The 27,884-nt window shown below is 40.7% G+C and overlaps 1 protein-coding gene across 1 annotated transcript in view; it reads left to right on the top strand.

The window, feature by feature from the left end:
• The window catches only part of XDH (xanthine dehydrogenase), a 70,119-nt gene that overhangs the window by 18,618 nt on the left and 23,617 nt on the right, over positions 1–27,884 (top strand). Inside the window, 14 exon segments of the mRNA XM_043988998.1 lie at positions 2,535–2,603; positions 3,158–3,244; positions 5,176–5,317; positions 6,975–7,067; positions 8,876–9,027; positions 10,643–10,736; positions 11,986–12,095; positions 17,192–17,376; positions 17,524–17,695; positions 20,116–20,199; positions 20,991–21,160; positions 22,419–22,539; positions 25,137–25,253; positions 25,651–25,747. Coding sequence (XP_043844933.1) covers positions 2,535–2,603; positions 3,158–3,244; positions 5,176–5,317; positions 6,975–7,067; positions 8,876–9,027; positions 10,643–10,736; positions 11,986–12,095; positions 17,192–17,376; positions 17,524–17,695; positions 20,116–20,199; positions 20,991–21,160; positions 22,419–22,539; positions 25,137–25,253; positions 25,651–25,747 — 1,693 coding nt within the window.

The raw sequence follows: 27,884 nt of genomic DNA, 5'->3' as shown, positions 1-27,884 counted from the left end.
AGGAGCAAGTTTTGACCATTCTTGCTTCCCCCTATACTAGAAGATATAGGCACTGTGGTGGACATAAAATCAAATCACGCTTCTGACATGTACTAGCTCTGTTTCCTCATCCATAAAATATATATGAGAATATTCCCCCAGCCCCCATCAATACCTATAGTATAAGATTGTTGTTCTTCTCCAATGAGATAATGTATATAAAGAGCTTTGCAAGTAAGGTATTGTATAAATTCTTTATTTATAATGAAGTTGGTACAGTGGACATAGTACTGGACCCATAATAAGGAATATCTGAGTTCAAATATTGCTTTAGACACTAACAAGCTGTATGACCCTGTGAAAGTTGTTTAACTTCAGTTTTGTCAACTGTAAAATGGGGATAATAATTTCACCTATTTCCCATGGTTATTATGAGTAAAAATGAGACAATATTTGTGAAGTATTTCGTAAAACTTTGAAGTATTATAGTAATGTTACCTGTTATATTATTATAAGCCATATGACCTGGTAATGAAGGTTTTTGGGTTGGTCACAGTGAGTGATCTTGACTGATAGGATTTATTAATGGCAGGCTATAAGCATTTATTAAGCACTTAGTATGTGATAGCCACTGTGCAAAGTGCTGGAGATAAAAGTTTTGTTTTTTTTAAAAAAGAGGTTCTGTGCAGAAATATGTTTAATGTGATTATATATATATATATATATATACACACACACACATAACCTATATCAGATTACTTGCTGTCTTGGGGAGGAGGGAGGGAGAAAAATTTGAAGCTAGAAATCTTATAAAAAACAAATGTTGAAAACTATCTCTAAATGTAACTGGAAAATAATAAAAATATTGATATGAAAATAAAGAGGTTCTGCCCTCAAGGAGCTTACATTTTAATGGGAGAAGATAACATGCATCACTTTCCTATAAAAATGTAAATAAAAGCACAGTGCCTTGATAACATACACAGTGCCCACCACTACACAGAAGCAGGATAGTAAGAGGGAAATCCTATCTAACCTGGAATCACAGATACAGAGCTGCAAGGGATCTCAGAGATTGTCTACTCCACTGCACTCATTTTTACAAATGTGGAAACCGAGGTTCAACTAACTTGTCCATGATCCCCCAAGGAGTATGTGTGAGAAGTGGGATTTGAACCCATATCCTATGATTTCAGAGGCAGGACTGTTTCTACCATACCAGGGAATCTTGGTTCTGCTCCTTACTAGCTGTGAAACAACAGACAATTCACTTCACCTTTCTAAACCTTAGTCTCCTCAATGTGTACAACCTACCATATGAAGCTATTGCAAGGAAAGCTCTTTACAAACCCTTTTAAAAAGGATTTTTTAGAATTGTGAGACCTCACAATGTTGGTATTAGCTCATTTCATTTGGAGCTTTCCAGAGGAAACTGTTAAACAGTTCAGTGGTCAGCTATCAGCATTTTGTCCAGAACAGGGAAGAACTCTGGGTGAGTGATATCCCAATATCCTTGGCAAGAAACCTAAAGGAAGTTTAGCAGCAGGGCCTTGTGCCAAGTCTGCACAATAATGATCTTCTAATTAGGGAAGTGCTTGGCTGTTTTAACAGCTGGCAGAATTGTGACAGATAAGACCACCCAAAAGGCTTTTATCCAAGAAAGAAAATGGGACTACAGTAGGGAAGACAAAATTTTGTAAAAGAGGGGCTTTTTTCTTTCTGGAAAAGATATCTAGATATCAAATCCTCCCAGACTCTTCTAAGAGAGGGATGAAATTTCCTTTACACCTCCCAGTCCAGTATGGCTTTGAGCATGTAGCTCCTCTACTCAAAATTCTTCAGTGACTCCCATTGCCTGCTGAATATATACACTCCTAATTCCTGACTTCAAGGCCCTATATAGTCTTGCTTAAACTTACTTACCAAAATTTATCTCATACTACTTATTCCCCTTCATCCATACTATGGTAATATTGGACTCCTTTCTGTCCTTCTCTTCTCATTCTGCTATTTCTCATCTCTATGACTTTGTTCATGACAACCTCCCATGCTTGGAATGGACCAGTATCTCCTCTCCTCCTCCTCCTCAATCTCCCATTATTCGAGTCCCTCCTTCCTACGAGGTCCAACTTAGGTGTCACTTCCTCCTTGAAAGCTTTCTTGCCCCACTCCCCCAGCTAATAATGATCTTTCCCTCCCTTCCTCCTTAAAATTCTAATAACACTTCTCTCTTCCCTTTATCCTTATTTTCCTTTCTCCTGTATCGTGGCTATTTGTGTATTTTTCCTCCCTCAGACTGATGTTCCTTGAAAGCAGGCATGTGATATCCATTTTTGTATGCTCTCTCCATATGCCTTGTCCACCACCTTGTGATTACATTAGACCAAGTAGCAGAAAATCTAATACAGACACCAGCTCTTGTTTGGAGAGGTAGATGAGATAGGAGGACTCCTTTAAACTCATTAAACAGGGTGTGCAATCTTTTGAAAGGGAATCTATTTTCTTTAGCCCTGAGGAAGTTTTTGAGTACGTGTGAATGATCCTTGTTCTCTTAGGATGGGGGATGCTGCGGAGGAAAGGGAGAGAATCCAAACTGCTGCATGAATCAAAAGGAAAATAGCAAGGTAAGTCCTGCCTTTGACCCTCACCCTCACCCCCAGACCCGCCCCGGGCTGGAGTCTTTGCAACTAAAAACTATCAAGGGGCTGCCAGCTGGGTAAGGGAGGGAGAGGGCACTGAAAAATCTGGGGACATCTGCTTGGTGCCTCTCATGGGCCACTGTCTTATATATTCTATAAATGGGATTATGTCAAAGCTTACTACAAAGTCATTTCTCATCTCTACTTCTTTGCTCCTTCATCAGTAGGTGAGGGAAAGGAATCCTGCAAGAATCTTCTTATTATTAGATATTTTAAAGGGAGACAGAGAATACAAGGTCCTTTTCTTCTCCTTTTCTTACTCCTTTTTCTTCTTGTCTTCCTTCTTCTTCCATATATTCCTCTCTTCTTTCTTCTCCTTCTTCCTCTTCTACTTCTTTCTCCTCTTTTCCCATCTTCATCCTCCCTGCTCTATTTCCTCCTCTTCCCTTCTCTTCCTTTCTCCTCTCCTCCTGCTCCACCCCTTCCTCCTCTTCTTCCTTTTCCTCCTCTCATCTTATCTTCCTCTACATTTTTTGCAGTTAAGTCTCTCACCATCTTTGTTTAATCCAGAAGAATTCCTGCCATTAGACCCTACCCAGGAGCCTATCTTCCCACCAGAGTTAATGGTAGGTGATGTCCCAAAGTGGGAACTGAACTTTTGTAACTTGAATGGATAAGACACACTGCTTTGGCTTTGTACTCCCTGGATACTTAGGTAATGTGACTCGATGCCCATAGAACCCATATCATTGTTTCTTCCAACCTCACAGAGTCACCTTGGAAAAGAGACTCTCTTATTAAAAGAAAAAAAAGTGACCTGACTATTCAGCCCAGTTTTATGATATCGCATAAATCTGTTCTCTCAGTTTTATCGCTGAAGCAGTTTCACTCTGACAACTGTGACAGCAGGTACTGATTAAGGTCAGAACTAAGTCACTGTCAGAAAAAAGGAACCAAATACAGATCTTTCTACTGCTTCTAACAGAACCAGATATGAGACATTGGCAGAGACCTAGTAGTCCCAGGTTTGAGTGCCATTCCTGATTTTTACTAAGTACTCATCACACTGAACTCTGGGCTGTTCTGGGGTAATATATGCAAAGCACTTTATAAATGTTAGCTCTTATTAGTTGAGAAGCAGCATAATGTAGTGCATCTGAAATGAGGAAGCTCTGGGTCTGAATCCCAGAATTGTTGCTTCATTTTAAAAAACTTGATTTCTTTTAAAATTGAATTCCCCTAGTCCAATAAAAGTACCTTGATTTTCAAATTTTAATTCACTCCCAACTTTTAAGGAATATGATTATAGATTTTAAAAAGTTTGCCTAAGAGCATGACTAATGCAGAAATATGTTTAATGTGATTGTACATGTATAACCTATATCAGATTGCTTGCTGTCTTGGGAAGGGGGAAGGGAAGGGAGGGAGGGAGAAAAAATTGAAACTAGAAATCTTATAAAAACAAATGTTGAAAACTATCTCTACATGTAACTGGAAAATAATAAAATACTTTTATGGAAAAAAGTAAATAAAAATTTAAAAAGAAAGGAAAAAAAGTTTGCCTATGTATGATTTGAGGGTCATCTTTTAGTCTTTAATTTCTTATCTCCTCATGTCAAACAGTGTGCTTCCCTCTATCCGTAGCATTTTTGGAGTATCTCTGTTTTGCTACCCAACCCCAGATCAAAATCAGTTATCTGTGGATTGCTTATCTCACTTGAATTCATAGAGTCATGGAATGCCAGAGTTGAAGAGGGCTGAGAGCGTAGAGCATAAAATACCAGAGCTAGAAGGGACATAGAACATATATATAACATAGAACCGTAGAATGTCTGAGCTGAGAGGGGCCTCAGAACAAAGGACAATGTAACATGCAAGTTGGGAAGGACCTTAAAACCACTGAGCTGGAGAATATCAGAGCTAAAAGGGACCTCAGCTGTAATATCCTAGCTAGAAGGGACCTTAGAACATGGCATGACCCATGGATTGTGAGATCTGAGAGGGGCATAAGAATGTAGGATCATTGATTTCAGAGCTGGAAGGGAGATCATAACACAGAACCACAGAATGCCAGAGCTAGATTAGACTTCAGAATATAGAAGCATGCACTATCGTAACTGGAAGACACCAGTTTAGAACATAGACCTGTGGAATGATCAAGCTGGAAGGGGCCTCAGAACACTGAACCATAGTTTCATAAATGGAGGGGAAGTAGCATGGTGTTGTGGGTACAGAACTTGCCTCAGAGCCATAAAGAGCTGACACAGTGGCTGTGTGACCCTGGATAAGTTATCAACTCAGTTTTCTGGCTAGACTACTCTCTAAAACAGATGCAGAGAAGGTGTAATGGGTCCTGCATTGGTATAATAAGTTTCCTCACCTGGGGGGTTCCCTGCATCAGGGTCTCATCCCTATTCCTAAGAGAGCATAGAACAATCAGCTAGCTTCCCAAGTGTATTCAAGAACAGCTTTAGTCAGGAAAATAGGAGGAGGGAAGAGGTGATGGGGCACTGTTTTCTCCAATCCAGGGAAAAACAATTGAAACCTATGTTCTTAGAGGCTGAAAGATGAGCCCCGGAAGCAGCTGTGTTTCCAGGGGGAGCGTGTGAAGTGGATCCAGACTGCATCCCTGGATGATCTGTTGAAGCTGAAGGCTCAGTATCCAAATGCCAAGCTGGTGGTGGGGAACACTGAGATCGGTAAAAGGGGATGCCATGGAAGGGTGGCCACAGGGTCTGGTGCACGCTGTACTGCTTTCGGCAGAGTCCAAAACTGGTGTTTATTCCCTTTGGTCCTTTCACAAGGATCCACCTGATGGATGCCTCAGAGGAGGATCTGCCAACCTGTAAAGTACCAGGTCATTTCCTGACTGTATCAAAGATGACCCTAGGTTGAGAGGGGCAGGGGTTCTGTAATGTCCCATACCTGGGAAGGTACTCTCATAGAAAGAAAAGGAGGAGTCCAAGTGAGACCATAGCTTTCCTCCCTTGGTGCTGCTGCCCTAAACTTTGACACCTTAGAAACAGGCCACACAAGGACTTGGGAAGCAGTGCTTAGATTTGGGGTCAGAGGAACTGGATTCAACCCTGACCCTCTGAAACTCACAGCCTATGTGAGCTAGACAAGGCCTGTAGGGTACCAGATATCTCATCTATAAAAAGAAAGGTTTTGAGTAGATGAACTCTAAAGACCCTTCTCATTGATATCCAATTATCCTTTAGGTCCCTGGGATCTCAGGCTCTTCACGTGGCCTTGACAATATCTGTTCAGATGCCTGCAAAAGGCATGGAGATAGGTCATGCATGGACAGTACTCTCAAAGACCTTTTCACTTTTTAAAAGTCTAGAATCTGGTTTGGAGAAATGAGTGACAACTGGTTTCAGGTAGTCTGGGGAAGGAAGTGATACCTTATGTTTCTTTCCCCAAAACTATTTCATCTATTGATGAACTGGCACATTGGAGAGCAACTACAAAGATTTGTCACCCTGGCAAAAAACTGCTTTTTGGGTCTGGGAGAGCTAGTCCTGATTGGTCAGTGGTAACTGATAGCTTTTCCTGATGTATAGATGCTGGAGAGGATGCCTTTTGTGACCACCTCTTCCAATGCCACCCATCCTACCAATGGAGATTGTTTTAATTTAATTTAATTAATTGTTTAATTTTAATTGTTTTAATTTAATTTAATTGTTTAAATTGTGATTCAAGCTTGCCAAGAGAAATAATGTCCTACCTTCCAAAATAGAACAAACTCCCTGAGGACAGAAACAGTATCATCTTTCTAGCTGTGTCCCCAGCCCTTCTTTCAAGCCTTGGCACATAGTAGGAGCTAATTTTTGTGGTGGGCAGAGAATTGGCTTCAGTACCAGAGCCTGGCATTAAGTCTTACCCCTGAAACCACCTCTCAGGGCTCTAGTTGATGTTCTAATATGAATTGCCACTACATTGATAGAGGGAGTTTCCTTACCTGGGAGTTCCCTAGACCAGTGAAAGCCCAGGTCCAGGATCTATTTTTATCGGTGCTTAATTAGTATCTATTGTGAAGAGTCAGTCTGGGTTCTGCTTGCCAGATCATATCAGTGCTAAATGAAGCATTTATTAAGTGCCTACTATGTTCCAGGCACTTTCCTAGGCATTGGGAAAGCAAAGATCTAAGTGGAAATAGTACCTGTCCTTAAGAAGTTTGCATTCTACAAGAAGGATCCAAAACCTATCAACAAATGCTAGGCAGGAAAGGGAGTTTTGGTTTAATTAGCCACAGGGATTGTCAGTAAAATGGGAGGGTGGTTTTTCTGATTTTTCTAGTAGGGATAATGATGTTTATGACGACAGTATCTCTAACTCTGACTTTTTTTAAAGGTATTGAGATGAAATTTAAGAACAAGCTATTCCCTCTAATACTCTGCCCGGCTTGGATCCCTGAGCTGAATTATGTGGAGCGTGGCCTAGAGGGTAAGGGGGAGATCCTTCCTGAGTCTGGAGGAGTCAAGTACTTATTATGGGCCAAGCACTCTTCTAAGACCTCTAGACACAAAGCAAAGCACTGCTCTCTCGTTTGAGTGGGGGAGACAACCAGCAAAAAGGGATGTAAAGTGTAAATGGAAGGTGATTTCAGAAGGAAGGAAGTAGTAGCAGGGGACACTGAGAAAGGTCTCATACAAAAGCTCTGAGCTTACCTGAGTCTTGCAGGAGGGCAGGAGGTGGTCAGAAGTGAGGAGGAAGGTATATATGGCAGATAGCCACGACAGATACAGTCAAGAGATGGAGTGTTGTATATATGAGGAAAAGGGAGTGGACTGTTATGGTTGGATTTTAGAGTGTATGGAGCAAAATAAAGCCTAAGAAGACTGGATGGGTAAGAATGGGTCACCTTGTAAAGGTCTTTAAATGCTCATCAGAGGATTTTGTAGTTTATTCTGAAGGCCATAGAGAACTATTGGAGTTTATTGAGTGGGGGGCAGGGAGCAGTGAAATGGTCAGAACTGGGCTTTAAACAAATCCCTTTGGCAGCTGATGGAGGATGTATCAGAGTGGGGGAGAGATTTGAGGCAGGGAGATCAATTAGGAGGCTATCACAGTCATCTAAGTAAGAAGTGATAAGGGCCTACACCTGGGTGGTGGATGTGTCAGTGAGAGACGGGATCATGTAGAGATAGAAGAATCAATTTCCTAACTACTAATACTGTCCAAAAATGGAAGGAACTGCTTTGAGAGGTAATGAGTCCCCCATCCCAGGTCTTCAAGCAAAGGTGGGTAGCCCTTGTTCAGTATGTAAGTTGTTGGGGGTAAGGGGGTTACTTTTCAGGTACTATCCATGGATCTGACTAGAAAGTCTCTGAGAAAGTCCCATTGTTTAAAATAGCTAAAAACTGAGTAGAAAATAAATGCTATTAAAATACATTAGATTGGGGCAGCTAGATGGTGCAGTGGATAAAGCACCAGCCCTGGATTCAGGAGTACCTGAGTTCAAATCCAGCCTCAGACACTTAACACTTACTAGCTGTGTGACCCTGGACAAGTCACTTGACCCCCATTGCCCTGCGCAAAAAAATATATATATATATTAGATTTTTTAAAAATAGAAGGTAGAAAGCACATTTGATTGAAAGAAAGATAAAAGATTTTGTGAAGAAGTAGCCTTTAGCTGGGCCTTGAATGACGGGCAAGATTTTGACAGAGAAAGAGGAGGGCATTCTAAGTGAAAAAGAGAGCAAGAGTTGAGGTATAGAGGTGGGAAAGGGTAGGATTTATGCACTAAAAATAGTCCAGTTTGGCTATAGGAAAGTAGTAGAAGATAAGATTGGAAGAGTAAGCTCAAGACAAATCATGGGGAACCTTGAATGTTAGCATAGAGAATTAAGTAGCTGGTTGGAAACTGTATTGAATTTTTGAGTTTTGAGTAGGGATAGTACAGCATCAATGTCGGTAGTTTGGAAGGAGGAGAGGCTAGAGGTAGACAGACCATGTAGGAGGCTGTTGACTGAGGGCCAGAACCAAAGTTGTAGCAGTGGGATTGGAAAGTAGGGACATGATATGAAGTAGACACCTAACAATCTGAATGAATGAATGAATGAATGAATGAATGAATGAATGAATGAATGAATGAATGAATGAATAGAATGGTAGACATTGCAGAAGGAGAATTCATGGGATTTGACCATTGTCTAAAGCAAATAAATGAATGTGTTTGTGTGTGATTGTTGGGAGTGGGGTGAGGTTGTCAAAGTTGATTGGAAGGATGACAGTGGCTTCCTTCTCAGGCATCTCCTTTGGGGCAGCCTGCCCTCTGAGCGAAGTGGAGAAAGCCTTGGTGATGGCCATAGCTGAATTGCCTTCCTACAAGACCGAAGTGTTCAAGGGGGTCCTGGAGCAGCTGCGCTGGTTTGCTGGAAAGCAGGTCAAATCTGTGGCGGTGAGTCCTTGTGTCAGGGATTCAACCAGGGAAAGTGGAAAGGGTTGATCAGGTAGGAGAGGTTACGTGAGGAGATGTTAGAATAACTGTATTTTAGTCTCTGTAGCTGATTTGCTCTGCACCCTCCAGCCCAAGTACATCTCTCTTCCTTTGGAATCAGAGGATATAAGTTCAAATTCCAACTCCCTCTTGCTTCCTGTATAATTTTTGGCAGTTACTTATCCTCTCTGGGCCTCAGTTTCCTCATTTGTAAAATGAGAGGGTTGAATTAGTTGATCTGCAAAGTCCTTTCTAGCCTTTCTAGCTCTAAATCTATGACTGTATGGACTTGAATAAAACAATTCTTTCCCACTCCTTCCTTGTCATGGATGTAGAAAAGATGAACAAGAAAGCTAAGGATCCCATGAACAGATGCATAGAGAATCTTGATGGGATGGAACAATGGGATGAATCTAATAAGATTAAATATAACATAGATAAATCTTAAACTTAGATTAAAAAAAACAATTTCACAATTACAGGATTAGGGAGGCATGATTAGAGAGTTGATTGAAAAGAGCTAAGAACCTCAAGAGTCCAACAGTGGAATTTTGACACCCCCCCCCCAAAAAGTGACATCTTAGACCATATCAAGAAAGGTATAGCTTCCAAGATTAAGGAAGTGTCATTTTCTGTAAGTTGTGCCCTGGGTAGATCATTTATGGAATTTTGTGTCCACTTCTGGGTTCCATGTTTTTAAAAAAGTATTGATAGGCTGAAAAGTGTTTGGAGGAGGACTATGAACATAGTAAAAGACCTTGAATCTATGCTGTATAGAAATGGTTGAATTAATTGGGTATGTATAGATTAAAGAAGAGAAATTTCAGAGAGGATAAGATAGCTGTGCTCAAGTATTTGAAGAACTATCCTGTGGAAGAGAGACGGGGCTTGTTCTATTCAGCTCTAGAGGGCAGAGTTAGGAGCAATGGATGGTAGTCACAAAGAAGTAAATTTAGGCTTGATATATAAAAAAACCCAAAACCACTTCCAAAAAAATCAGAACTATGCCACCTCAGGGAGGGGGAAAGGGAGGAAGGAAAAGAGGGATAAAAATTGGAACCCAAAACTATAAATAAAAATGAATGTTTTTTTAATCATTTAAAAAAAACTATCCTGGGGGCAGCTAGGTGGCACAGTGAATAAAGCACTGGCCCTGGATTTAGGAGGACCTGAGTTCAAATCCAGCCTCAGACACTTGACACTTACTAGCTGTGTGACCCTACCCCACCAAAACAAAAAAAACAAAAACAATACAAACAAAAAAACCCTATCTTATTTCAGGAAGGCCTATTTCAGAGGTCGTTCCCCAACCCCAACCGAAGGTCTTTGAGCAGAGGCTACATGAGCATTTGTCAGATATATTATAGTGAGGATTCTTTTGGGGGTATGGTTTGCACCAGATGACCACTGATCCAGCTCTGATTCCGTCATTCCGAGTAGTGATTCAGCTGGTGATTCAAAGAAAGCTGATTGTCCCATCTACCCTGCCTCTGAAATCAGAGATCAAGAATTAGTAAGGAAAGTTTTCCTAGGGGTGGACTCAATCTGACCACATGGTCCATATCTCTGTTTTCAGTCCATTGGGGGAAACATCATCAATGCCAGCCCAATTTCTGACCTCAACCCTGTGTTCATGGCCAGTGGAACCAAACTGACTCTAGTATCCAAAGGTGAGTTTATGTAGGTGTATCCATAAAGTGGTTAAAGGGATGGACCTGAGTCAGAAAGACCCAGGTTCAAATCCTGCCTCTGACAAACATTAGCTGTCTGACATGAGCAAGTCATGTCATTTCTCTGATTTTAGCTTCTTTATTGGTTAGATTATTTACATCTGTAATACCTATCTCTGAAGCTAGGTAGTACAGTGGATAGAGTGCCAGGCATGGAATCAGGAAGACTTCTTGAGTTCAAATTTTACCATAGACACATAGTAACTATGTGACCCTGGGAAAGTAATTTAATTCTGTTTGTCTCAGTTTCCTCATCTATAAAATGAACTGGAGAAGAAAATGGCCATCCACACTAGTATCTTTGACAAGAAAACCCCAAATGGGGCCACAGAGAGTCAGACATAACTAAAATGACTGAACAACGAGAAATACCAAGTTGTTCTGAGGCTTAAGGTATGTCAAGGACCATGCAAATCTTAAGGCACAATTCAGATGTAAGCTGTCATTACTATTCTTATGAGAAAGAAGGCACTTAAAGGGTATGTTTTACCAGAAAGTCTATTTCCTAAGAAAACAGAATAGGGGATTGATTGGGAATGGGGAAGGGGCAGGGAAACTCAGATGTCCAGCCTGGCTAATGTTTGAAGTCAAGGGGATTACTATGGTAAGTAAGAGATAATATTGGAATGATGGTCAGGGAAGTTATATGCTTCTCATTCTGAAAAAGACATAATAAATGAAGGAAGGAATAAATAAATGAATGAATAGATAAATAGATGAATGAATGGATAGATAAATAAAATTAAAAAATAAATTGAATGACTGAATGATTTAAAAAAAAGGTGGCATTGTACAGTAGAACAAATGATGGATGTAAAATCATAGGCCCTTGGGTTCAAATCTCAGTTCTACCACTTACCAGCTGTATGACTTGGGATGAACCACTATATGGTCCTCATCTGTAAAATTGGATTGTACTGGGTGGTCTCTAAGGCCTCTTCTGCTCCTAAGTCTATGATCCTATTTTTGATTTATTACCAATTAAATAAGATATTTTGAGATAGAGGATATGGGACCCAATTCCCTCTGAGCTTTGCCCATTCTCCATGTCAGCTCTTTCCTTCGAAGTCAAGGTCTCATGATAATTCTGCATGGTTGAAGAAGACCTCCCGTGCCCAGGTGTTTATGTGCTGGGTTGCGGCCGGGCTCTGATGTGGCCCTCTGAGCTTCCTTCCTTCTCTCTATACAGGGACCAAGAGGACTGTTCGGATGGACCACATGTTTTTTCCTGGCTACAGAAAAACACTCCTAAGTCCAGAGGAGATACTGCTTTCCATTGAGATTCCCTACAGCAGGAAGGTGAGATGTTGTCTGGAGTTGATCTTGGAGTCTGATCTAGGGCTAATTCTCATATTGTGTATCTCTCTACATGTGTTAGGGAAAAGAGCTCTGACTCTGGAATCAGAAGCCCTGGATTCAAATATGAACTCTGGGACTACCCCTGTTACCTCATGCAAGTGACGTTACCTCCCTGAAAATCAGTGTCTTCAACTTTAAAGTAAGGGGGTTGATTCAGACTTCCCAGCCCTAAATCTAAGATCCTATGATCTCCAGGGAGGCAGGATACACAGCCTACTTGATAACTCATGACATCTGAAATCTTCTTTCTTTCTTCCTTCCTTCCTGTCTTTTCTCTTTCTCTTTCTCTCTCTTTCTCTTTCTTTCTTTCCTTCCTTCCTTCCTTCCTTCCTTCCTTCCTTCCTTCCTTCCTTCCTTCCTTCCTTCCTTCCTTCCTTCCTTCCTTCCTTCCTTCCTTCCTTCCTTCCTGTCTTTCTTCCTACCAAACTAACCCCAAATCACTTCTGAACAGTTAATTCCAAAAATGCATTGATTTATTGAACAGCACATTCAGTGTTCTTGTTCCAAATGATCACATCACACTTGTCCCACATATGCCACTCACTACCTTTCTGCAGCATCACAGACTGGCAAAATCTGAGAGTTAGAAGGGACATCAGCAGCCATCTAGTCTAATACAAATAGGAAAGGAACCCCTACTATAATATACCCAACAAGTGGTCATCCAACCCCTGCTTGAAGACCTCTGATCTGGGGACTCATCCCTTCCCACAAGGTATCCCCTTCCACATTTGTGCAGCTCTAATTGTTAGAAAATTTTTTCCTCATTTCTAACCTAAATTGGCTTCTTTCTAACTTCCATGCACACTGGTTCTGGTTCTGATCTTCAGGAGCCAATCCAAACAAGACTGGTCCCTCTCTTATCAGAGCACTATTCAACACAGATAATGTTAATTTGTGGTTTTCTACATCAACATTCAGCTGTCAGGGATCAGTTTCTATCTGAGTTAGATACCAGTATTCTAGACAACTTTCTAAGACTATTAATGCAAATTGGCACCTGGATAGAGGGAATTTCCTTATCTGGTAATTCCCTATAGCAATGAAATCTTTAGTCCAATCTTTATTTCTATCTTAAATGGGAAAATGCCATTCCATTCATTTCCATACAAGTGTTTACTCATCTCTATACCTTGATTTGACAATTCTCCATCCCCTGTTTGAATTCCTTTCTCCCACAGTTGGCTCATTTCCTGGAATGTTTGTATAGTCCAAAAAGCTTTGTGTGGTTTCTTCTTGTCTTTATGACAATCGCTGAGCCTAGAAGTGCTCCAGGTAGTGTGACACCCTTTCTTTCCATTTGTCACCTATTCAAGGGAGGGCACTGAACCTCTATGTCTTAAGTGACATTTGAAGGCAGATTTCCTGGGTGGAGCCTAAGGAACTGGTGGCTTCAAGGGAAGGGAGGCAATATGGCAGAGGGGATAGAATGCTAAATTTGGAGTCAAGAAGACCTGGGTTTGAATACCACCTCAGAGGTTTACTAGCTATGTGACTCTGGACAAGTCACTTAACTTTCTAAGCTTCAGTTTCTTCATCTTTAAAGTGGATTTTGATGACTTACAAGTTCACTTTCAGCTCTAAATTTATGATCCTGTGAAGTTATAAAGAAGAATTGCTTCCTTTAGAAATGTTAGTACTTAAACAGTATTTGGAGGAACCATAGTTCCTTCCTCTTCCTTTACTTTTGGCCTAATTATTGAGTATTATGGTTAAGAGGGGTAGCTAGGTGGCGAAGTGGATAGAGCACCAGGAGTCATGAAGACCTGAGTTCAAATCCAGTCTCAGGCACTTCCTAGTTGCGTGACCCTGGGTAAGTCACTTAACCCTGTTTGCCTCAGTTTCCTTATCTATAAAATGAGCTGGGGAAGGAAATGGTAAATCACTCCAGTATCTTTGCCAAGAAAATTCTAAATGAAGTCACAAAGAGTAAGACATGAGTGAAATGACTGAACAATAATATAGTTAAGAGAGAGGAGAGTTTATGTCCATAAGGTATTTATGTGTATATATACATAAATATATGTGTGTGTGTGTATATATAAAATGTATGTTTTCTAACTAGTACCTTTAGACCATATAAAAGAACTAATTAGACGTATTGTTTCCATGTGGTTTTAATGCATGGTAATCTAAATGTGTATCTCAGCGGCAGAAATCTAGCAATTTTTCCAAAGAATAGATTGAAGTTGTCTCTGAGTTGGAAAGGAGAGCTATCAGTAGAAGACCTCACTGTGCTGCATTTCAGTGTCTGTTAGACTTGGTTTCCTTAATCCTCCTGGGGTTTTGTTGTTTTTACTCAGAATCTGGCCTTCATTAGGTGCCAGGACCAGTCCTAGCCCACAACAGCCCTGTAACACTGCATGAGTTTGAATTAAGGAGGTTTATACCTGGAAAGCACCTTACACTGTGTTCTTGTGTGATGGCCTCTGGGCTTGGCTGTCTAAAAGAAAACCATTTTCAATTCATAAAAGCAGCTACTGTTTCAAAAAGGGACCAACTTCCTTTATGAAAGTTGGCATAAAAGTGGACCTAGCAGATGCATTTTCACTTTGACTTGGGAACTCATCTCTCTGTCATGCTTGGAGCAAACTGTTTGGTTCCCATGTGGAGCAGAGAACAGGATGGGTGTCTTTGAAAGTATGGACAGCTTTTCTTTCTTTTTTTTTTAATGTGTTACTGATTATTTTTGTTGTTTCTTTAGTTGTTTCAACTGTTTTTGACTTTTTGTGACTCCATTTGGGATTATCTTGGCAAAGACACTGGAGTGGTTAATTTTTAAATTAACTTTAATTTATAAATTTTAAATTAATAGACTAATTTTTACATTACATTTATTTCTGGATATATCACTCCCTGCCTCTCCTTCCTAGGGAGTCATCCCTTGTAACAAAGATTTAAAAGGAAAAAAGGGAAAAAAGTAGATCAACAAAAGTATTCAACACATCAACTGAATCTGACAGTACACTCAAGACTCCACGACCAGAGTCCTTCACCTCTGAAAAGAAGGGAGGGAGGGTGGTACCTTTTGATGCATTGTGCACCACTTAGCTTATTTCAAGGTCCTGCTCAGGTGGCACCTCCTACAGGAAGCCTTTGGTGATGGGCCTAGTTATTCGCGTTCTCTCTCTTTTCTAATCGTATTCTATTTATGCAATTTTTTTAATTCCCTCCACCCCCATTTTTGTCCTTCCATTCTCTGATTTGGCGCCTCAGTCTCTATGGCAGGGAGATATTTCAATTTGCATACCCATTGAAAAACAGCAAATTTTAACCATTGACTAAGATTAGAGTAGGAAAGAAAATGACCTTATAAACATTTTTTAAGAAGTGATTTCTCAGGGACAGCTAGGTGGCACAGTGGATAGAGCACTGGTCCTGGATTCAGGAAGACCTGAGTTCAAATCTGACCTCAGACACTTGACACTAGCTGTGTGACCCTGGGCAAGTCACTTAAACCCAATTACCTCACCAAAAAAAAAAAAAAAGTGATTTCTCCTATAAGCATTTTTTTTTTTTTTGCTCTATGGGAATACTATGAACTTATTCTGGTTCTATGTTCTAGTTTTCCCATTTAAAAATTAATACATTACTCTTGACTCTTTTCTAGCTCCCAATTAGTCAATCAATAAGCATTTATTAAGTAACTACTGTGTATCAGGTACTGCAAAGACAAAATGAAGCAGGACCTGCCTTGAAGGAAGTTACATACTGGGGAGAGAGGGGTTCTCCACTGCATCGTTGATGCCCTTATCCTCACTCCCCTGTTTGTAGTGACCATTTTCACGAAGCTCTCATTCAATTCAATTCAACAAGCATTTATCCAGTGCCTACTGTGGTGCAAAAGTACAGGGATAGGCTCTGGAAAGACAAGAACAAAAATGAAACAGCTCCTGTTCTCAGAAAGATGTATTCTAGTGGGGAAGGGTTGGGAGGGAAACATATACACATATGAGAATATATATATATATAGTATATTAAAATAATATTAAAATAAATGTTGTTGTTCAATCATTTTTCAAACATGTCCAACTTTCCATGACTCCATTTGGAATTTTCTTGGCAAAGATACTGGAGTGATTTGCTATTTCCTTCTTTAGCTCATTTCATAGATGAGGAAACTGAGGTAAACAGGGTTAAGTGACTTGCCCAGGGTCACACAACTAGTAAGTGTCTGAGGACAGATTTGAACTCAGGAAAATGAGTCTTCTTGACTTCAGGTCCTGCATTCTATCTACCACACCAAATAGCTGCCCATATGTTATATGTTAAATATATTTAAAAAAATAAATGCAACATAATTCCAGTGGAGAGTTACTAGCATCTGGGAAGGGAGTTAGAACAGACCTTTCATTCCAGGAGGTGGTAGTTTAGTTGAGCTTTGACATTTTTAGCCCAGGACCTGCTATTTAGTTAGTCTTTGACAAGTTAACATGTGTAAAGAGCTTCGCAAACCTTAAAACACTATAGAAATAATAGCTATTATGAACAATATGCACAGATAAGAGGTACAGTGGATAGAATGTCAGTCCTGGAATCAGGAACACCTGAGTTCAAATCCAGCCTCAGATACATACTAGTTGTGTGATTCTGGACAAGTCACTTAACCCTGTTTACCTCAGTTCCTGAGAAGGAAATGGTAAACCATTCTAGTGTCTTTGCCAAGAAAACCTCAAATGGAGTCATGTAGAGTGGGATGCCACTGAACAACAACAGGGGATTTCTAAAAGGTGGAAGTAAGAAAGACTATTCCAGGCATAAGGGATAACCCATGCATGGCCCCCGCAGGAGTTGTGATGTCTTGTGGGTGTGATAGCAAGACTAGCTGAAGATGTCATTCAGACCTTCTCATGAAAGGGGATAGGAATTCTGTACTAGCCCACTGAAATCTAATGTCATCTCTTCCCTTGATTCCCCTCCGAGCTCAGTTGCTCTATCTATAAAGTAGGGACAATAATACTAATCTAGCCAACTTCAGTACTGGGGTCCTTGCAAAGTACGGTGATAAATAGAAGACCACCCTGTGCTTCTTTCAGGGGGAGTATTTCTCAGCCTTCAAACAAGCCTCCAGAAGGGAAGACGACATCGCTAAAGTGACCTGCGGAATGAGGGTCTTATTCAAACCAGAAAGCAACCAAGTTCAGGAACTGGATATCAGTTTTGGAGGCATGGCTGATAGAACGGTCCCAGCCCTGAAGACCACCAGGAAGCAGCAGGGGAGGTGAGAGGATATGTAGAGAATGGCCTCAGTGGACCGGCCAGGGGTGATTGGCACGGAAGAAGGGAGGGTGGCCGGCAGGGGAGATGAGAGAGGGAGGTGAGGAATTCTCTTCCCAGGGTCTCAGGTTTGCTTCTCCTATCTGACCAGAGTCTGGAACGAGGAGCTGCTTCAGGACATCTGTGCCAGCCTAGCTGAGGAGCTGAGTTTGGAGCCGGATGCCCCGGGTGGCATGGTAGAATTCCGACGGACGCTCACCCTCAGCTTCTTCTTTAAATTCTACCTGACGGTGCTTCAGAAACTGGGCCAAAACAGTACAGTTGTAAGTGGGGGCGGGGCTCACACGGGCGGAGCTGGGCTGGGCAGGGCTCGCACAGGCCGGTATGGCACAGGAAGGCTTCAGGACCTGACCTTCTTTGTTTGATGGACCCAAAGAAGAGTGGTCTGGGGCAGTGGCATCAAACAAATAGAATCAGGGACCACTGAACCGAATACATAAGGATCCCTGCGGGCTGCGTATTGACTTAGAAATCCACATATTAACATTATGTTCAATTGTATATTTATTTATTTTTGTTAACTATTTCCCAGTTACATTTTCATCTGGTTCTGCCCCTGGGAGTGCTGTGGTCTGCAGGGGAGCACGGGGCATTGACACCTCTGATCTGGGGGATAGATCTCGTCCCCAGTGCTGTGTTCTGTGTGCCCTAAGGGGTGGAAGCGAACCTCCCCTTTGGAAATGCAAGGACAAATGTAAGGACCAATGTAAGGACCAAATGAAAGAACATTATTAGCACAGTATTATGAAACTGTGAGAGGCAGCATAGAGAGCTGGCCTCCCTCAGGAAGACCTGGGTTCAAATGTAGCTTCTGATACATTTGTGACCCTGGGCATTTGTTACCCTTTCAGTGCCTTAGCCAGCTAAGATGCTAAGATGCAGAACTGCTGAATTGCATTGGCAAAAGGATTTAATCATAAGAGGAGGCTGGGCTGTGGGGGTGGTGGTGAACTAGACACACCTGTGTAGTTTTAAATTTCATGCCACAATCTCAAACTACACAGACATATGGCACAGTGAATAGAGTGCTGTGCCTGGAGGCAGGAAGACCTGAGTTTAAATATAGTCTCAGACACTTCCTAGCTATGTGACCCTGGGCAAGTCACTTTAGCCTGTTTGCCTCAGTTTCCTTATCTGTAAAATGAGCTAGAGAAGGAAATAACAAACCACTCTAGTATCTTTGTCAAGAAAACCCCAAGTGGGGTTACCATTAGTCAGACAGGACTGAATGACAACAACAACAACAAAACAGAGACATGTATAGGCAGACCAGGGTGGTTTTAGATTATCTTGTCCTGCCAAGTGGGATATTGGAGGTAGCATGGCACAAGTTGCTAGTGTTGAGTTTCAAGTCAGAAAGACCCGAACCCAAACCCTACCCAACCATGTAGCCTTGGGCAAATCACATCACCTTTCTAAAATTTGTTATTTAATCAGCAACCATTTATTGTGTTAGGCTAGCGTTAGACGCTGTGTCTTGGCTTTCTCATCTATAAAATGTGGATTTATAATAACAACTACCTCAAAGAGTTGCTGTGAAAATCAAATGAGATAACCTGTCAAGAACTTGGCAGACCCTTAGAGTGCTGTATAAATATATTGGAGGGGAAGAGCTGTGGAATGTAGAGCTGGTGTAGACCATAGGAGACAGTGTGTCCTTCAGAATAGGTGATAACTATGTATGGAATATAGGTCAACAATTCTTTGGGGGGATGGGGACAGGGTCTGTGATTTCATCAGAGGAGGAAGAGCTTACTGAGTAATTTCCTCTATCAGGGGAGAAGGACATTTTCTTCTGTGACTTAGAGTTTTGGGGAATTGTCTGGGGTCACCGAGAAGTTAAATGACTTGACTAGGGTCACAGAGCCAATATGTGTCATTTATTGTTCAGTCATTTCAGTCATGTTTGACTCTTCATGACCTCATTTGGTGTTTTCTTGGCAAAGATGCTGGAGTCGTTTGCCATTTCCTTCTCCAGCTCATTTTACAGATGAGGAAACTGGGTTAAATGACTTGCCCAGGGTCACACAGCTCGTAAGTATCTGAGTTCAGATTGGAATCAAGAAGACTATGCACTATGGCACCACCTAGCTACCTTAATATGTGTCCTAGGTAAGACTTGAAACTAGGTTTTCCTAGCACCCAGGCCAGATCTCTCTCCATTATGCTTCTCAGGCTGCTGATATAATTTGTAAGTGTTTCAAAGACGTTCCTAGGTGGATTCCCCCAAGATCTCTCCTCGCTCTATCTCTTCCTGCATATCGTCCCATCAGAAAGATGCTATTAAACAATCTGTTTTCCATCAGTCATCATTGTTCAAGGATGGAATGGCTATTCCTGTATAAGCATAAAGGGGAATATCAAATGAGATGACACTTTCTCTAGTTGAAAAAATCTTTACCTGGGGACAGGTTCAGAGCAATGATGGATATCCACCTGTTGGATATTCCCAGTAGGTCCCAACTAAATTCCTATCCTGTGGGAAGACTTCCTTATTCCCTCTTATTTGTCCTGTATATATGCCTTGCTCGTACATATTTGTATGTTTCTTGTCTCCTCTATTCACTGGTGAGCTCCTTGAGGGTAAGGACTGGCTTCCCCCAGTAATCACCATGTTATTTGACTGACTGAAATACTGTGAACATGTATAGCCAGGCTCATTTCCATCTTCTTTCTTCCACAGAAATGTGATAAACTGGATCCAACCTATGCCAGTGCCACTTTACTTTTTGAGAAAGAGCCCCCCGCCAATGTCCAGCTCTTCCAAGTAAGTGGAAAGGCACCCAGAGCTCCGCTGGGGGACCTCTTCTAACTTTATCTTTCTGAACTGATGTGAGCCCACTCACTGAACATGCATTTAGGAGCATGGTGCTTAGACACTTTTGAAAAAAAAGTCAGAGAATAATTCCAGAATTTTTCTCTAGGCAAAGAAACCCAGAATCATATTCAGATCAATATTACATTTCCCCCTTTTTATTCATCCTAATCTTGTCCCTGGAGCTTCAATTTCTACTTTTTATCTATTCCTTTAGTAATGGTCAAACCCTCCCTCCCCATTTTTTGTCTCTTCTGTCCCTCTTCAGGGCTGGGATTAATAACTGGGATTAATCATGCTCATTTTTGCTTTCCCTTCTCATCAAAAAATGCTTCCTCTACCTCCTTCTGTATTGCACTCGATCTTGAAGCCTCCCTGTCTTCTGCAGTCTTACTAGCAGGCAGTATTATAGAGTGGAAAAAACCTGGGTTCAAAGCCTTCCTCTGATGTATGACTTCCTCTCCTACCTTTGTGACTGTGGGTGAGTTATTTAACCTCCTTAGGCCTCAGTTCTGTCATGTAAAATGAGGGGGTTAGAGTAAATGGCCTTCGAAGTCCCCTTTACTTCTATGACTCTATACCTTCTAGTCTCCTCTGCCTTTGTATCTCCCAGACTTACTCCTCCAACCTCCTTTTCCTCCCTAGTTCAAATTTTTCTCCTCCTTCTCTGAGTAGTTGGAGAGATACCCCGCCTTTCTCCCCTTTGGAGACTTAGCCTGACTGGCCACTCCTGCTTGTTCTAGGAAGTTCCCAAGGGACAAGCTGAAGAGGATATGGTGGGCCGGCCCATCCCCCACCTTTCTGCCGCCATGCAGGCCTCAGGGGAGGCCGTGTACTGTGATGACATCCCCCTCTATTCCAATGAACTTAGCCTTCGACTAGTCACCAGCACCAAGGCTCATGCCAAAATCAGGTGAGTTGTAGCTACAGTGGAATAAAGTAATGCTTGAACCCAGAAATTAGGAATTAGGTTGGTTTCTTCCTAGTTCTCTCCACCAAAGGTCTTATTATAATACCCATTTTAGATGTAAGATTCCTGGAGAAATCTGAATGATCAGTTGCGGGAATTTAAACACTTCTCAGCTCACATTTGTGTGTTCACATCAGAGGACCCTATTCTTCTTCACAATCTAAAGGGTATCAAATATTTGTTAATTGACTGATTGACTGACCCTCATCTCTAACCACTCACTTCTCTAGCTAAACATAGGGAAAACTTAAAAAAAAACAAACAAACAACTCAACATCTTGGCAAGCACTTTCAGGAAGGTGATAGGAAATAATACAAGGTACTATTTGTATTGGACCCTAGAAACCTAGACCAATTGACTGAAATTACTTAAACAACATAGGAGATTATGGGGGCCCTTTGTCAATGCCATCTCAGGCATTCTCCCCCTTTAGCCAAATAACATTTGGATGAAAGGGAGGATGTGGAAAGAACAGCAGCACCTTGTCCGTGTTCTCATTTCTCCATGGAGGAGGTGTTCAGAAGGACCAGAGAATTCCTGGAGCTTGGTTACATTCAGTTTCCCTCCCATATTACCCTGCACCATTAGAAATCCAAATGCTATAACTTTCTCCCTGGTATAGTGATATTGGAGAATAGCACAACTACTGGGGAGAACAGGTGAGCAATTGTTCTCCCTGAGGTTGTGTCAGACAGTTCAGTGCCTAGCACAGTCTTCTGCGTATTATGGGGAACAATAATAATAACAAGTCACATTGATGTAGTGCCTTTTAAAGCATTTACAAAGATTGGTGATTATAATGATGCAAGAAAGGGAGTAGAAGTATTGTCATTTCAGGTTTATGGATGATCTGAGTGAGCCTCTGAGGGGTGAGAGGACAGGCCACATAGCTAGTAAGTAACAGAACTGTATCTTCAAATTCCAAGTCTGGGGATGTTTTGCTACTCTTTGCTGTGTCTCTGTGATTTTCTATTCCAAGATAGGAGGGTAGAGATAAGAAACAGAATTGAGCAAGGTAATCACACTCCAAGGTGTAGCGTGAAGGACTCCAGACAAAAACAAGTCTGGAAATGAAGGAAAGCCATGATTAAATTCACTGGATCATTATTTCCCCTTTTCATTTTGCCTGTGGAGACCCAGTTTGAGCAACAGAGCTTACCGCAGATTCCTGGCCTTCTCATCATGTTGCTCATTCTTTAGGTCCATAGATCTTTCTGAAGCTCAGAAAGTCCTGGGTTTGTTTGTTTCCTCTCAGCGATGATATTCTGGGAGTAATGAAACCGGACTATTTAATGATGAAACTGTTTTTGCTAAGCATAAGGTATGACTTGTTTCTTATGAAGTAAGTAGAACCTGTTTTTATATCTTTAATCTTTAGTCATGTTTTCTCAAATGTCCAGGTTTCCATATTTTTCTGTGTAGGAAATGCTACCAGAAAGCAGGAATTAGTTATGTGTATTAATTATACTTCTTAATTATACCTCTGCTCTCATCAACTCTTGATTTAGTTCGTGAATGACTGATGTCCTCATTAGGCAAAAATTCTACATCAAAATGATGTTGTTGTTTGGCAAACTAATCATTCTTATAGTTACACTTTAGTTCCTAGAGATAGTAGTGATAGTTTAAAAAATTATTCCCTTTTGTTCTGAGTTTCTCTATTTAGAACAGGAACCATCAGTTAAGTGATAATAATGATGACAATAAAGCTAATGAGAACTAGCATTTATATACTGCTTTAAGATTTGTGAAGTGCTATTATAAGTATAATGATGAAACAAGTGAAACTAACTCTACTTTTACTCTCACTTCATGGCTAATAGAGCTTCTTTTTGAATCATTCATCTCTTGGATTACATGTTTTATCGACTTTTTGTCATTGAAAACCGTTACGACATCATAATACACATTTTCATCATCTTTTGCGTAACCTCTAAGATAGATTCCTGTGAAATTGTAGAATAATTTTTTACCATTTTAGCTCTTATAAATATTAACTATTTTATGATCATTTCAGTTTTATCTCATGTTTGTGATACTCAATAGAAAAGGGATGCATAACTAGCCTATTATTACTCTTTTATATTTCCTTTTCAACAAACTATTATGCAAATGAGTAAATTATTTTAAAAAAAGATTTGGAAAGTGCTTTACAAATATTACCTCATTTTATTCTCACAACAACCTTAGGAGGGCAGCTAGGTGGCACAGTGGATAGATCACCAGCCTTGGATTCAGGAGTACATGAGTTCAAATATGACCTCAGACACTTGAGTCTTACTAGCTGTGTGACCTTGGGCAAGTCACTTAACCCCAATTGCCCCATAAAAAAAAAAGACAGGAAACAACCTTAGGAGTTAGCTGCTATTATTATCCCCATTTTACAGATGAAGAAAATGAGGACAAGAGAAGTTAAGTGACTTGCCAGTACTACATAACTAATAAATGCCTGAGGCTGTATTTGAGCTCATATCCAGGGCTTTATCCACTATGCCATCTAGCTGCCTCTATTTTAAAAAGAATATACTAACTACTTGGATAAGAATAGAATTGTAAATCAACATTAACATAATTTATTGTAATATCTTACACATTCTAATGATTTCAGCCATTTGTACGTTCAACTTTGCAGAAAGTAAAAAAGCTATCTGAATAGCCAAAACAGAAGTTGCTTACTCTTAGTGTATATGTATATATACACACACACACATATATATATATGTGTGTGTGTGTGTGTCTATATGCATACTTTATCAATTTAACATCTAAGAACCATTAATTATTTACTTTGCATACACAGCATAGTATTAATAGAAAATAGACTTTTGGGGGAAGAAACGGAACAAGCATTTATTAAGCTGGGCTTCTACCATGTGCCAGACACTGTGTTAAGCAATTTATAATTTTATCTCATTTGATCCTCACAATAGCCCTGGGATGTAGGTGCTATTATTATCCCCATCTTACAGATGAGGAAATTGGATCGGATTTGAACTTAGGTCTTCCTTATTCTAGGCACAATGTTTTATTAACTGAACCACCTAACTGCCTCTGGTGTCAGGGATACAAAGATAACTATAAAAGTAATCTCTGGCATTTATACAGTGCTTTAAAGGTTAACAAAGGTTCAATTATCTGGAAATTTCAGTTCTGTAGAATACCTTTGTCCCCAGTGATACTTAAGGAAGTATTATTGTAACTATAATGGATCCTCATAAGAATATTAGTGCTGAGTAAAAAATAATAATGAGATTAGAAAAACAACCTCATTGTATATATTTTTGATTAATGATATAATACTTAGAAAGGTCAAGGTCACCTGCTATATTCCAGGCCATCATCTTGACTTCTGTCCTGCCAATGGACTTTGAAGGAGAGAGTGAGGCTGACAACTTAGTGCAACCCTGTCTCAGTCAAATCTAATTCATGTGCAACTCAAGATGTCACCCTGGAAATGTCTTTGGTCATCCTCAAGAAGGAAGGATGAACAACAATGACAATTTGGAAATCGATGAACTAATTGCCTAACACATAGTAGGCACTCTATATGCTCATTCCCTTCTCTTCTCCTTTCCCTCTGAGACACGGGGACTAGAGATTTGTGATTTCATTGGTATAGGGATCTTCCAGATGAGAAAGTTCCTAAGAATGCATGTCTGCCCTTTCTCTGCTACTTATAGTCTCAGAGAGCCACTTAGAGCTTAGATACCTTGATGAGGGTGATATAACCTCAAGACCTGGTCTCAGGTCTTCCTAGCTCCAGGGCTGGCTCTATGTTGCTCATCCCCTGTCTTTGATAAGGAGGGACAGGTGACTTAGGGAAAGCATCCAGAGCATAGAAAAACACAAGGAATGGCTGGCTAGGGTTGTGGATTCACTGAGACCATCTTGGTCCAACAGCAGTGTCCTTGCTCCTAGGTTACTTGTGTGGGACACTCATTGGGCTGTGGTCACAGATACCCCAGACATGCACAGAGGGCAGCTCAAGCTGTGAAAATCACGTATGAGGAGCTTCCAGCCATTATCACAATTGAGGTGACTGATGTTAGACCCTGATCTTCTTGGCTCTATCCTGACATTCTCCATCTCCCTGCCCAAACCTTCATTAATCACAGCCACCCTCAGTTGTGGGGCTCCATTCTGTAGAGTTATTTGTTGTGTCTGGTATACAGTATTTAACACAGTCTCTCTGCCATGTCATAGTAGCTTGCTTTGAACAAATACAATTCCTGAGTCCTCTTCTGAATTGTATGGTCACATATCTCCCCATCTCCACCCATTTCCTTTTCATTCGAATGAACTTGGGAAAGAAAAACAATCATCAACTCCCAGGGGTTTCCCCTCCTTAAGGAGAAATGCCCCTCTTCTCTCTTCTCCTTTCTGTTAACTTATTGAAGGTCTGGGTCCCATGCCTTATTTTTTTGTCATTCAGGATGCAATAAAAAACAATTCCTTCTACGGTCCCGAGATCAAGATTGAGAAAGGGAACCTCAAAAAGGGGTTTGCTGAAGCTGATAATGTTGTTTCAGGTACAGTCATCTATTGTTTTCCCTTCGTGGTGTTTGGGGAGGGTTGGGTGGCAGCTCTCAATTGGGAAGAAGCCAAATGACAGTTTTGCATAATGGACACTAGTCTTTTCTGTCATTTCTAAATATCATAAAAATTTAGAGCTGGGATGGAGCTTATCATCCAGTCCCCTCATTATAAAAGTCTATATAAAGATGAAGAAACTAAAAGGGAAGTTGGGGATGGAAGGGAATAAGCATTTATTAAGTGCCTACTACGTACCAGACACTTTGCTAATCACTTATGAATATTAGGTCTTTTGATCCTCAAAACAACTCTGTGAGGTAACTGCTAATATTATCCCATTTTCTCATATGTGATCCAGCCTGTTCTACCCTGTTAAGAGCTATTTGAACCCTGATACTTTTTTTTTTGGTGAGGCAATTGGGGTTAAGTGACTTGCCCAGGGTCACACAGCTAGTAAGTGTCAAGTGTCTGAGGCTGGATTGGAACTCAGGTCCTCCTGAATCCAGAGCCTATGCTCTATCCTCTGCGCCACCTAGCTGCCCTGAACCCTGATACTTTCATTCCTTACTTTAGTTACTTTTCATGACTTTGTGTCATTGGCAAATTGGATAAACTGGACACCTGTGTGCTTATCCAAGTTATTGATATAAAACACTCAACAACATAGGGTCCAGCATGGATCCCTTGGGATCTTCTTTTGAAGGTTCCACACAGATCCCTTGGGGTCTTCTCTTGAGCTTAAACAGAACCATTGTTGCCTCCTCTTCAGGTCTGGCTTTTTAACCAGTTCTGTCTCCATCAAGTTGCACCATCATCAAACTCACATCTCTCTATCCTTCAGGAGAATAGCAGGAGAGAATGTCAGATGCTTTGTTAAAATCTAGGCAAATTCTATCCGTAGCATCTCCCCCATTCTAGTCTATGACAAAGTGGATATAGTGTTAGGCTTTGGGAAGAAAGATCTTAATTTAAACCCTGCTCCAAATACTTTCTAGTTAAGTGTGAACTATTTCTCTCTGATCCTGAAGCTTCTCATCTATAAATTCAGTATTAAAAAAAACAATATCTCTCTCACAGGGTGTTATGGAAATCACTCAAGAAACCTCAAAGAGACATATCAATATGAGCGACGATTATTACCAGTTTAGTAAGCCTCTGGTCTCAGCTGTCATTGAGGAATGGAATAGGAGACAGAAAGACCTGGGTTCAATCCCACCTCATATATTTACTATGTGATGCTGGGCTAGACATTTAAGATCTCTCAGTCCCATCTGCAAAATGGGGATATTAGTGTCATCTCTTTCATGAGGGTTTTGTGAGACTCAAATGAGACCATATCTATAAAGTACTCTGACAACCTTAAAGCACCATAGAAATGGGAGCTACTATTAATGGTGAAGGCATGCTGGCCGTTTGTGATCATTGCCTCCTTTCCTATGCATTTGCTCACCATGTTTTTAGTGACATATTCTAGAATTTCTCCCCCTCTTTTAGGTGGCTTAAAGCCTTGTACATACTGTGGGTTCATTTGATTGATACTCTTTATCTTGCCTTGGGCACATATTACAGTGAGTCACTCGTCTTTATAATGAGGAAGATTTTCCTTGTGTTTAACCTAAATTTCTCCTAATGCAATAGGAGTCCATTTCTTCCAACTAATAGCCAATAAATTTTTATAGCATTTTTTACTTCTTTGAAGAGCAGTTCATATGATCTTGTTAGATCCTCCCAAGTAGGGGATTATTATCCTTGTTCCACAGATTTGCTTAAGGTTACACACTGGGTGTGTAGTGAACCTGGGAATAGAATACGAAACTCTTTACACCTGGACAGAGCTGCTTCCTTTTCTTATTCTCATGGCATTGTGGTACAGTGGGAAGAATGTAGACTCTGGGGTACAAGATCCTGGATTAAAATTCTACTTGTGATAGTTATTCCCTCAATAACCTTGTTCAAATCATTTAACCTCCCTGGGCCTCAGTTTCTTATCTGTACAATGAAGTGATTGGATTAGATGACCTCTGAGGTCCCTTCCAACACTAGATTTATGTTACTACTTGTTTTCTAGATCTGTTACACTGATATACATTACTAAGTCTGCATTAGCTTTTTCTTTTTTTAAGTTTTTAATCT

Source organism: Dromiciops gliroides, chromosome 2, assembly GCF_019393635.1.
Source record: "Dromiciops gliroides isolate mDroGli1 chromosome 2, mDroGli1.pri, whole genome shotgun sequence".
NCBI classification, from domain to species: Eukaryota; Metazoa; Chordata; class Mammalia; order Microbiotheria; family Microbiotheriidae; genus Dromiciops; species Dromiciops gliroides.
Note: the sequence above shows the minus strand (reverse complement) of the source record. Positions and strands in the feature narration are given on the sequence as shown.